Here is a 12021-nt window from a genome sequence, read left to right as displayed (position 1 = left end):
ATTGTATGTTTCATGTTGGTGCAAAGAGCTTGATAAAACAGCAACAAAATGTTTTTTTCAAACTGTGTTGCTTGAAATACATCTCCAAAAATTAAAAAGGCCATAGTGAGAAAAAATATAATATTGACTTCACAACTTATTTTTTTTATTGGAACTCATTCCATTAAATTTACCATTTCTAGTCTCCTACCTATGATACACTGCAGTTTCAAATATCACATGCATGCAGCGAAACGAAATTTTTCACTCATCTTAATCAGCACAGTAGCTGTGAATGTATGCACAAGTGTTTCACAATTTGTGGAGAGATGAGAGTAGTGGTGCCCAAAGAAAACCTGCAGCTGCACAAAGCAATCCCATCTTGGCAACATATGGACTGTGTGTGAATGGATCAGTGTGTGGGAGGAAGCTGGAAATTCACCGGAAATGAATTTACAATACAACATTAAAATTCTAAGTTGATGGACTGTAATGTTCTTTGGGGGGGAAAAGGAGCTTAAACTGTCTATCTGTGCCTGAAAAAAGTGTATTGAATCTTCAATTAACAGGAGTACATGGTATATTTATGGTGTAGTCTTATTTTTTCCACCAAATGCTCAGTCTTTATTGTTAACTTGCGATTCTAGTACTGTTTTAATGGCCAGACACTTCTCTTTTTTTTTTAACCTTGTGCAAGACTGCATTTTTTTCAAGCAAGTACTTCTCAAGATGTTCTACTTTGAATTAAGGGAAGTCCCTCTCATTTTGGCCTTTAAGACATACTGGTCTTTATTGTTTCAGCATAGGCAGTAGGGTTTTTGTGGTCTTCTAAAGGTGAGGAAAGATTGCTCATACTTTGATGTTGTCAGTATGTCTCTGGTGCTTAGTCATTTCAATATCACGGGCCCTTTTTCATTTTGCAGAACAAAAAATTAAATAATGCCACTGTTTAATATTAAAATCTATATGACTAATACAGCCTAAAATTAAAATAGTTCAAACTTTTTTGTGTAAAAAGTTAATGTAAGTGTAGACCACGTGGACCTTCATGTCTTACTGCAGGATGTAACCCAAGAAACCTACAACCACTAGCGGGAAGTGATGTTAATCTTTTTGGAATCCTGGTTCAGTTTTCTTTTTCAAATTGATATCAATGCTAAAATACATAGTCAAGTTGGGGAACAGCTGCACAGAAGGAGCACAGAAGCATAATAGTACTGACTGAAAGAACAAAAAGAGAAGCTACAAAAGATTTACCAAAAATAAATGTTGGAAGATAAGCACAATCATGTTTTTAATTCAATACACAAATTTTATTTTTACGTTTCAATTAGATGCATTTAAATTCACACCTTGATACCCAGAGAGAATTAACAGCAACTTTCTTAAAATTAGTAGAGTTCTTGGTTTTAGTATCATGGAACATTTTGTTAATATAAAGGGCTGACTTCAAAGAAACTGAGCAGTAAAATCTCACTTCTGCCCACCTGAACAGAAAATGACCCCATCATATCTCAGGTTTTGACCATGCATAACAAACATGTTTATTTAGACTGTTCAGAACAAGTTGGGAGCAATAGCAGAATCAATAACTATTGTTATTTCAAAAACATTTATATAGATTTAGAGCATACTCGTTTGACTGAAACTGCTCCAGTAAAATAAACATATCCTTTTGCTTTAGAACATAAACATGAAAGAAATATTACAGACACGAGGAGGCCTCTTAACCCTTGTTTATCTAGCAGTACTGACTCAGGAATCTAATTAAGCTCTTGAAGGTTACCAGGGAATTGGCTTCAGCAACTTGAGTAATTTACTTAGGCAAAAGAAGCATCTCCTGCTATCAGCCCAACATGAACTTTCTTTTAATCCCTAGTGTGTCCCCTGGCTTTTTCAACATTATCTTCATATTATATGGGTTACTATCTAACAGGATATTGTCTGAGACTTGGGATTCCTGTTACTTCTCAGGCATCTTGGTAGAAGCACTAAAAACATTTAAACTCTGTGACCTGTCTGACTGTGAGCATTCCTTTGAGACCAGAATTTCCCCCTCTCTTCAAACTATTTCCAGGTCATATTCTGGTCACTTCTTTAACTGTGGTCCCTGTAATTCTGCCAGACTGTTTTAACACACCCATGCATTCTGCTGTTTATTCAGTAGATATGATGATGCATATCGGTTATTAGGGCAACATTGTCTTCGTGCCTGTAGCCAGGAACACCCTCCACAAACCTGGCTATGCTCAAGCTTTCTTAGTTGTATGTTTTCATTGGCAATGGAATCGAATTAATCTTCAGTCAAGGTACACTGTTCTTGGAACAATTCCTTGTTCAGCCCAACTTAAAAAAAAGTATAAGCCTTGGTCAGGAAGGGTTTCCTTGAACTGTGCTTTTAGTGCTTGTTTTAAAAGAGGTTGATAGGAAATGCAACAATGCATGATAGGCCCCTCTCTCACTGAGATTGACGCATGGTTTTGGTAGCTAATGAAAGCAAATAGTTTGCATAAAAACCAAAAACACGTGGGGAAGCTATCCAACATTCATCAGAAACTCATTTATTTCTGTTGTGGGTCATGGAGATCTGGAGCTTTTGGGAGACAAATGTTAAAGCACAGTTGTTGTTAAGCAGTGCCTAAAAGGTCTAATTCCTGATCTGAAAAAGAACATAAACATTAGCATTGAGAGAATGTTCATTAAGTCTTTTTTTTTTGTGCTGTCAACTTTTGTCTCAGTTAATTCTTGCGTTTACGTTTTTTTTTTCATGCTAGTGTTATAATGTCTTTTGTGTATTAATACTTCATTGCTGTTTAAATTTCAGATTTTTTGGATCTTTGGTCAACTGTCCCTCTTTGACACCATAGACTGATGAATGGAGAGAATTGACATAACATCACTTTATAAGCCCTGTACAATTTCTTGCATTAGGAATTCGTCTTTTTCGCATACCCCAGCTTGCTCTCCATGAGCCACAGGCACACGGACAGGGAGAGAGAAGCTTGGGGTCAGAGAACAGGGTCAGCCATTGTACAGTGCCCCTGGAGCAGTTGGGGGTTAAGGGGCCCAACGGAGTAGGACTTTTCTGCTGGTTGCGGGATTTGAACCAGCAACCTTCCAGCCACAGACACGGATCCTTAGCCACAGAGCCACCGCTCCGCCCACATGTATAGTAGAATAAGGATCCAAAAAACTCCTGGTAAAAGTCAGATGAACCAGGATTTATTCACCATCAGGCTTGCTTCCAACAGTCTTGGAACATACTTTCCACAACAATATTGGTCACTATGCAAGCAGAAAATGAACAATAACCTTCGTGGTCTTTTAATTGAGACCTTTTAAAGGCCTCAATCATCCCCCCTAACAATCTGTTAATCTAATTATCTGTTAAGAGTTTCCAATCTCCTGGAATTCATTGTTTGTGCGAGATGTGAAAGCAAGGTCATGTTATCAATGACTGCAGTGTAGAAGGTTGCTCCATGGGCATTCAGTCTCTTCAAGTGACTTGGATTAAAAAGAAAAGACAGACACAACTGCTGAAATACACTGTTCCAACCAAACATATTATATTAACAACACTGGAGCAAATAAATATTTCCAAGATGAATTCCTGAGGCTTCAGCAATATTTACAGTAGGTCCTCTTGCCATACTACAGCAGCTCCAACCCTTGCCTGCTGCTTTGATGATATCGGTTGCAGTTATTGGAGTAGCTGGACTTTTCCTTTATTGAGGATTGACTTTTTCTGTGAGTAGAAGAGCTCATCGGGAATAACAACGCCAAAGAATGAAATACATCTGATGTTTATTAGGGGTAGCTGGAATAGATGGGGCAATGGTGAATTGGTTGTCATCCCTTGCCAACATTGGTTAAGTACTTCCATTTTGTAAGCTTTGAAATTGCATTAAGCATATGACTGAAGCAAAATCACTATAAGGGGTAATTTGGGATGAATCTCTTAAACCTACAGTAAGATTAGCCTAGCAGAATACAGCTTTTTACATGTTATTTGTATACAAATTCATGTATAGGCAGGCAGCAACAAAAATGCAAGAAGAATCAAAGTGGGAAATTCAACAAGGTCAAATCTGGAATGGCATGCACCTGTTCTACGCTTTGGGAACTAGTTACAGGGCTTATAGCATGCCGGTGCTTTCTTTGTGTGGCATTGTACTCAGTATGGCTTGACTTCCTAACAATTATGAAGGGGAAAGGCAAGGCAAAAAAAGTACCTAAATTAGAGATTTTGAACAAGTTAAGGGATGGGATGACGCTGCCCGGTTTGGCGTGTATACAGTATATAGCAAGAATCTTTATTTCATGCAATTACAGATGGTTATTTGTGAAAGCTATGCATCTGCTCGGTTCCCTGCCTTTTATTATTATTAAATTCTATTTGATCTGTTATGTATACTTTACAGTACTGAATTTGCGGTTTTCATTATGCATTGAACTACATACATACTAATACATTTCATAAGTGGGTGTTCTGATTATATGCATAATGTCAGGATCTGAATGACTGTAAAACACAAGTCTGCTGTATTTCTTTAATGAGAGTTCAATCAATCAAAGTTTATCAAATGCAGAGCAATACAGCATGCAGCAGTAGTTGCTGGCAATGACAGCTCTTTTCTATGAGCTCACCGAGGGGGGGTGATAAATATAACAAAATTAAGGTTACATAATGTAATAGAAATTGAATAAAATAAACCCAGACAAAACTCAATATAAATAGAGCTGCTATGTGTCCAGGGCATATGTGATATATTATGTCCAAGTAGTGCAGTATGCAGAATATGGTGAAAACTGTATGTCCATGTAACTTGCTAAAGGAGCTGCATGTTGGCTATTTAGCAGTCTTATTGCCTGGAGGTAGAAGCTGTTCCGTAATCTGTTGGACTTGGACCAAATGCTTCAGTACCGTTTACCGGACGGTAGGAGAGAAAATAGTTTGTGACTGGGGTCCTTGAGAATGGACCTGGACTTCTTAAGATTTCTTAAGTTCCTCATCAACAGCAACTTGGCATTTGACACCAAAAATGAAATTAATCGCAAACAGGGCTACTGGACTTGACAGATCTATGTGTTTTGGATGCTTTCTAACCTGCCCTGTTCTTCTGTTCTCCTACTGTATGTTTTATACCTTTTGCTTCTTTCCTCTCTCGCCCCCACAATACTTTTCATTGTGGAGTAAACTTTTACTTGCTCCTTTACAAGCAACGCATGCTGACGCAGCTCCGTTCTCAATAACAGCAATATTGTTGTGTTCCCATACATAATTTTAAAGCCCTTTTTAACAGCTCCCCTCCCCCCCCCCCCCCCACACACACACTCAAATGCATTTGATTTTTTACTAGTAAGTTACAATTTGTGTGACATAATGCTAGCAGGGTTTAAAACAGGTCTTCACATGCATCAATTCTTTCTGCAGCCACGTGTTGCTGCAGCCAGAAGAAACACTGAATAATCCTGGTGTAAGGCAAACCCATGTTGAGCTATGAAGTGAGTCTTACTGCTCTGATGTAAGAAGAAAAGGAACCTACGTAAAAAGCTTTAACAAGTTCTGTCTGCAGCAAAGCACATTTTTCAAAAGTGTAAAAATATAATATGTAATTTTGCATGTTGTTCAATGATTAAATCAATACGTGTCATGTTGGAGCAGAAATGGAAATTCACCTTTGTGGACAGACAAAGTGAGTATTCACTCTTTAAACTATTATCTCTATAACACTTGGTTTGGTTCAACGTCTTTTGCTGGTGGTGCTCATTGCATAAAAATGGAAATTGGTTAATTTTCTTTGTATTGCTCAATAGTAGACTCTCCACTTACTTGAAGAGATCATATTAGAAGGCAAGGAAGCGCTTGTACTATGGCATACCATGTTAAAAGCTGAGTAATGCACTATAAGACAGATGGGAATCATCATAAAAGCACAGAGTAGTAATTGGTTAACATGGTAAAAAGTTAATGCACAACAAGTGATATTTGCAAGAGCAGTTTAGATTTGTCATTTTGAAATTTTATAAAGCTAGTAAGATTTGGCCAATAGTTGTGGCAAATGCTAATTAGATTGTTAGTAATAAAAAAATATAGAGTTCTGTAGAGTAATCACATGCTAGTAAAAGTTGTTGACAGTGCTAAATGTTGTAAGCAAATTACAGAAGTACTGCATGTTGTTAAATTAGGATTAATACATGACCAGAGCCATTTGAATAGGATGGGTTAATTTAGATACAAATTGATAGGTTCTCTTTTTAGTGCCATCCCGTGCAAAAGTTTGATGTCCCTCAAAATCATAATTTTGGATATCCCAAAGGCTGCACCTTTTGTTTCTTGGTAGCAGAACTCTTATTTTGAAAGGAAAACCTGGAAACTTTTCAGTCTCTGTGCCAAATGTGTGCTGCTAGTTTTCTTTATTCTCCTTGATAACTGATTGTATAGGATTAATCAACAAATGGTATTTTATCAATCACCATCCTTTGCTATTAATCATGAACAACATTGTTTTGTTTGTGACATATTCCAAGCTCCTTGTATAAAGATATTAAAACTGCATTTCTGTGATCTAAAGAGGTCCATACATGTGTACAACATAATTGTACATTTTTATGTACTGTGTAAATTTTGTGGTTTTGAATGATGAATAATAACTTTTAAACTCGTAAAAAGATTCCTAATTTCCCTAATTTGCATGCTGGTTCCACAGGTGTTAGTTCTTTCTGAATGTCTTTCTGCGTATAGCAACATCTGTCTGCCCTTGCTTGCTTTAGAAGCTGGAATAATGCTTATATTAAAGATTGAAAAATGCCTAATTCATGTTATCTGAGTCACTGTTTCATTTATCACTGGCCCAGCTCTGTCACCAACACAATAAAATTCCACAATATAAAAGTTGTGTGGTTGTCAGTATTTTTACACAAACAACTAATAACTTAAAATGAACACAGCCATAAATCAGCAAGCAGAGACTGAGAAGTCATTGTGTTCGTTGAAATGTTTAGTTGGGTGAACACAGGTTTGAGCTGTCTCTGGCCGGATGTGCTGTAATGAAACAGCCAAGAGCAGCTGAAGGTCCCATCCTAATCCCTGTGTGCAGTGATGTCACCTTTGTAATCCCTGCTGGTCCCCACCCATGATCTGCAATTCCTTTTACTGAAGTACTTTATCTCTGTTAGCTGATATCACACTTTTTGTTGGATTGGATATTTTCATTCAGCTTTTTGCTTGTGCAACATTGATTCAGAAAGTAACATTTCCACAATAGTTGTAGACATTAATTGTGTGTAATATCAGCCTTGGTTTCTGTAGATTAGTGCGTTGCTTTTGTGACGAACGAGATTGTATTCTGGCTTTTTGTATTTTTGTTTACAAGGCCATTCAGATGATAAATACTAACATCCTTTATGCATCTGAAATGGTAATATTAGCTTCCTCATACAGATATTGTATATCGAGGTCACTGGACATTAAGAAAATACAGACATTTAGAGTAACGTGAACCCTGAGCTGGTGACCTTCATTCATCATCTTGACCACTGAAGCATCTGCTAGCTTGTAAGCCTTCTTTGTGTATAATATTACAGAAGACTAAAACGTTCCCTCTGGGGAAGGCAGTTTCAAACATGAAAGACGGTCTTGTTGTCAGGAAACAAAATAAATATTGAGCCTGTACATTGCACAAGTTGCACAAGAGAAGACTTTGAAGATAAAGTGTGCTACTGCTGAGAATGATGACTCTGAAATAAATTATTAAACATCCAATTAACAAGTGTATATGAGCTCTAAAGGTAGAAAACAACAAAATCCCAGCCAGCAGCAATTAACTCGTTCTTTCCTCATAGGTGTGCTGTCTTATGTAAACATTGAGGTTTACAGTCTTAATTTTCCTTCATTTAGTAATATGAGAAAGTAATATGCTGTAACTGAAGAGATTCATGAAGAAGTGATGCACCCAGTGTAGGCAAATATGGTTTAATATACTTTTGAAGTACACTTATGGATTATTGCTGAACTTAACGCTTGATTTCCCCCCCCCCCATCTTGAACAAATTTGTTTATTGTGTAGTACAGACCTACACAATTTTGTAGCTTTTCATTGCAATCATTTAGAAATATTACCATCTTATTTGGCAACTGCAAATATCTGTATCTATAAACTGTTTTCTATTTTTTCATTTCAGTGGTATAAAAAAAGCCCAAATGGCCTTTAGACACGCCTATACTGTAGATTTTGTACCTTGTCTAACTCTCAAACCTGACACTACTAAAGTGTTGAAAATGTTGTGTAGGTATCTGTGCATGACGTGGTAAACAAGTTACTGTGGCTAACCAAGGAAAATGCTTTCTGCTAAATGAGATCATTATTCTAGACATGGAAAGTCTGAGGGTGTCACCAGTGTGATGTTCAGACATGCTAACCGTGCCTAAAAAAAGGTAAGAAGTCGGCACAGAGAATGTCCTTTGATATAAAACTGAAAAACGTATTGTGGCCTCCAAGCTATCGGAATTCAATTTTTAAGATGTTTTGCTAAACTGTGTATAGGCCATCGCTACAGTAAAGTGTCCTGCAGTTCTTTTCAGTATAGTCATTGAAGAGGGGAAAAGAGATGGTATTTCTTTTGCAGATTCTTTTTCTTAAGGCTTCATATTCCCTATAAACCTTAGAATTAAAATGTAGTGGAAGGGAATGGATTGCACAAGATGCTTCTTAGAGTGGACGCCTGGTGCTACAAGGATTTGATTTCATAGAAAGGAGCTGTTCTACATGCATCATTCCTATCCTGGTTATTATTGCAACTACTAGTTTGCAAGTAGCTTGGTGGTTCTGTAAATTCTTCAATAAGTCAGATGCAGTTTTCAAGTTCTAGAAACCCTTTTATGCAATTGCTTCAGAGTCTGATACACAAATAAGGCAAAGACGGTAGTACAGTTCATGGGTTTGCAATAACCAGTCCTGGAGACCTCCACCTACCCACCTGATGGTTTTTGTTCCAGCCAAGCTCTGTTACAACATTCAACACAATAATAGCATTCATTTGAACTATTTATGTTTTCAGCTATTAAACACACCGGACATTGTTTTCTAACTATTGCATCTCATAAGCAAAGAAACAACTTGCACATTTTCCAGTTTAGTAACTTAGTTCAATTAAGGCTCAACTAAGCTCAAGTTAAAATGGAAACTTGCAGGGTTATAGCTGAACCTTTCTATCCTCGAACAGGGCAAGAGACCTGATTCAAGTCTTGAAAAACAATCCTCAAAGCCATTGTCCAGGTCAAGCAGTTTGCCTTAGTGGTCACAAGTGGAAACTACTTTTTAAGTCTGAAAATAGGAGAGACTTTACACAATACATTATGAGTGCACACCAAGTTGCCCCATCAGAAAACGAGTTCCTTTTAAGAAACGGAAAAGATCCTCAGATTAACTAACCAACTAATGTCCTCTCATTTGTAACTGTCATTGTAATTTGTGGAGTCTTTATATCCCAGCCATCTACATTTGGGAAACAGGAAGGAGACTTGCAGACCGCTTCAGAGAACATGTTAGGGCTGTGAAGATTAAAAATCTCTCCAAGCCCATTGTTTCTCATTTTCACATTCCGATGGCAATAATCACACTAATCTTTTCGTTTATGTTCTCGAAGATGGTTTTCTGAACTCGTACATCAGAAAGACTACAGAAACTAAAATTATCCTGCAGCTAGGATCACACCTTCCCCTTTCTCTCAATGACAGACTACTTTTCTTCTAAATTCTCTCTATTCACTGTAGATTTCATTTCACACCTCTCTTCACCTATCCTGACTTCACACTTCCTGATTGGCCACTCTGTCCCCTGCTCCTGCCTTCTGCCCCTCCTCTCTCCCAGCTTTTGCTCTCCTGTGCTACATTACCTTTGCCTCCTGCCCCATCTTTCTCACACCTGAAGAAGGCTCCATGGCTGAAACATTGTTTTCTTTCTTCTCTTTTCAGCATGACATAAACCTATTACTTGTTCCTTTGCGGCCTATGCATGCTGAGGCAGCTACCCACCTGAAATACTTTATATCTAGTGGTGATTTAATATATTGAATGTCACCCAGAGATATGAGTGGTTTATATTCATTTTGCAAACATGGTGGCAGAAAATGTTTTCTCTTTGAAAGAATGCTGGATTGAAGCAATATTTGTACTGCCTCAGTTTTAAGAGTTCTCTACACTGTTGTGTTCAATGATTAACAATTTAAACACCTTTTTACAAATTTGTAGCTGTCTAGTTTAAATTAACTGCTTTTGTAAGTAATACTTTTCACCACAAAGGATACAATGCACAACATCCACCCCTGAAGTGAAGTACAGACCCATGGAGCTATTATGCCCCAGCAACCCCATTACACAACAGATTGGGTAGAGAAGGGAGAACCTGCTTGAGAATTTAGGAAGAAATGCAGGGAAGACTTCTACTTTTATAAGCAGTGACGAGGAGTCTTTAATGATTAAAGTCAGGACCTCAGATGAACAGGATAGCATCTCCTCCAGCACACTGTCCCCAGTCAACATACCAAAGGTTTGGTTTGAACATTCTGGTCTAGAAGGAAGAGTGCCACCTAGTGGTCCACCCACACCACTGACATTAGCAAACTGGGTTTTCTCTGAAGTTTTCTATTCAAGTACTGATCTGACTCGATTACAGACCGAGCAAAGAGCTGGCAATGAAACTGTTTCATGATATCCAGGGGTAGCTCACATGTGTGCATCTTTGGTGAATTTCCTTATGAAACGTTGGAGGAAATGTGGATGCTTTCATTTGAAAAGAAGTTGTCTTAAAGTACAACAGATAAATGATAGGTAATAGAATATCAGCAGCTATTCTGAAGGCTGATATTTAGAGTGCAGGAATTCCATGGGTTTGGGAGTTTCTCTTATGGTTAGGGGCTAGTAAAAACACTGCATAACATGCAGTAACAGCTGCTGTGCAGGTGTTAATGCCTTGTATTACATATGTTAAAAGTAATAAATGTAAAAACCTCTGAACACATTTCCTAACAAATGATGTTTACAAAGCTTAGGTAATGTGATATGTATATAATTTAATTTAGAAGTATGTTTGCAGAGATACTTCTGAGAGTGACTGCCTCAAAATCAAAGACTTAAGGGTACATTGCTGTTTCTGGTTTATATTCTGTATCATAGGAGGTAGGGGATATACAGTAATATGCAGTTCTTTTTTTTTCTTGGTCCTTTTTCCTTCACAAACAGTTAAATTATAATGTGCAATTAATTTCCATTCCCTAAAGGCTCTGGTGGTCTTTCCTGTCCTTTCCTGTCCAAAAGAATGTAGGACTGTTGCAGTGTTTGGTGGTTGTTGCTATCTGGAATGCATTCCAAGAGGGTTCCCCTTAGGGTAGAAAAGCATGACACCATACTGGGCTCATTGTCAAGGGCTCTTAACAGAGTTCCCTGTTATGCTTGGGACTGGCCTGGGCAAGCATAGATTGTGTATGGGGAATCCCATCTCCCCTCCAGGGTAAAAACTCTCTCAAGGAAAGCTGTATTTCTTTAAGAGCACAGTAACTACCCATTTGAGAATATACACCAGACCACAGTGACTATTTTTATTTTGGGAAATGTGAAGAATTCCAAAAGGCTAATCTGTAAATATCCACATTTGAAAATACTCCTCTATCTTAACATAACCATGTATTTACAGGGATGATATATTTTGTAAGTATGTAACAGTTGTTGACGGGTATAATCGAGAATGAGGTATTAACCAGGATTATTTTTTCAATATTTTCTCTGAATTAAAGATACTAATGTTTTCATCTCCAATTTTGGTGTTTTCCTCCTTTTTGTACATTGAACATTAATGAACAGGACTACACAAGCTGTGCCTCAAAAATGTGGAAATTTTCTATGAAATTCAAAGTCAGTCTCCGATTATTTCTGAGCAACTGATCAGGGAAAGCTATTTGGTATGAGAATTCATGCTTTCACTATCAACAATGAATTCAGCCATGCATTCTTTTGCATGTAAAGGGTCATCTGTTCCAATTCTG

General features: G+C 37.6%; 1 protein-coding gene across 3 annotated transcripts in view; it reads left to right on the top strand.

Annotated features, from left to right (window-relative positions):
* Positions 1–12021, top strand: part of entpd1 (ectonucleoside triphosphate diphosphohydrolase 1) — a 58359-nt gene that overhangs the window by 24703 nt on the left and 21635 nt on the right. The window contains exon 2 of one of the 3 annotated variants that reach the window (XM_015347606.2): positions 5414–5675. The exons of the other annotated variants lie outside the window; for them this stretch is intronic. Coding sequence (XP_015203092.1) covers positions 5612–5675 — 64 coding nt within the window. The 5' untranslated portion in view covers positions 5414–5611. The remainder of the gene's footprint in view (positions 1–5413; positions 5676–12021) is intronic. 3 annotated transcript variants of the gene reach the window in all.

Source organism: Lepisosteus oculatus, chromosome 4 (genome assembly GCF_040954835.1).
Source record: "Lepisosteus oculatus isolate fLepOcu1 chromosome 4, fLepOcu1.hap2, whole genome shotgun sequence".
Taxonomy (NCBI): Eukaryota; Metazoa; Chordata; class Actinopteri; order Semionotiformes; family Lepisosteidae; genus Lepisosteus; species Lepisosteus oculatus.
Note: the sequence above shows the minus strand (reverse complement) of the source record. Positions and strands in the feature narration are given on the sequence as shown.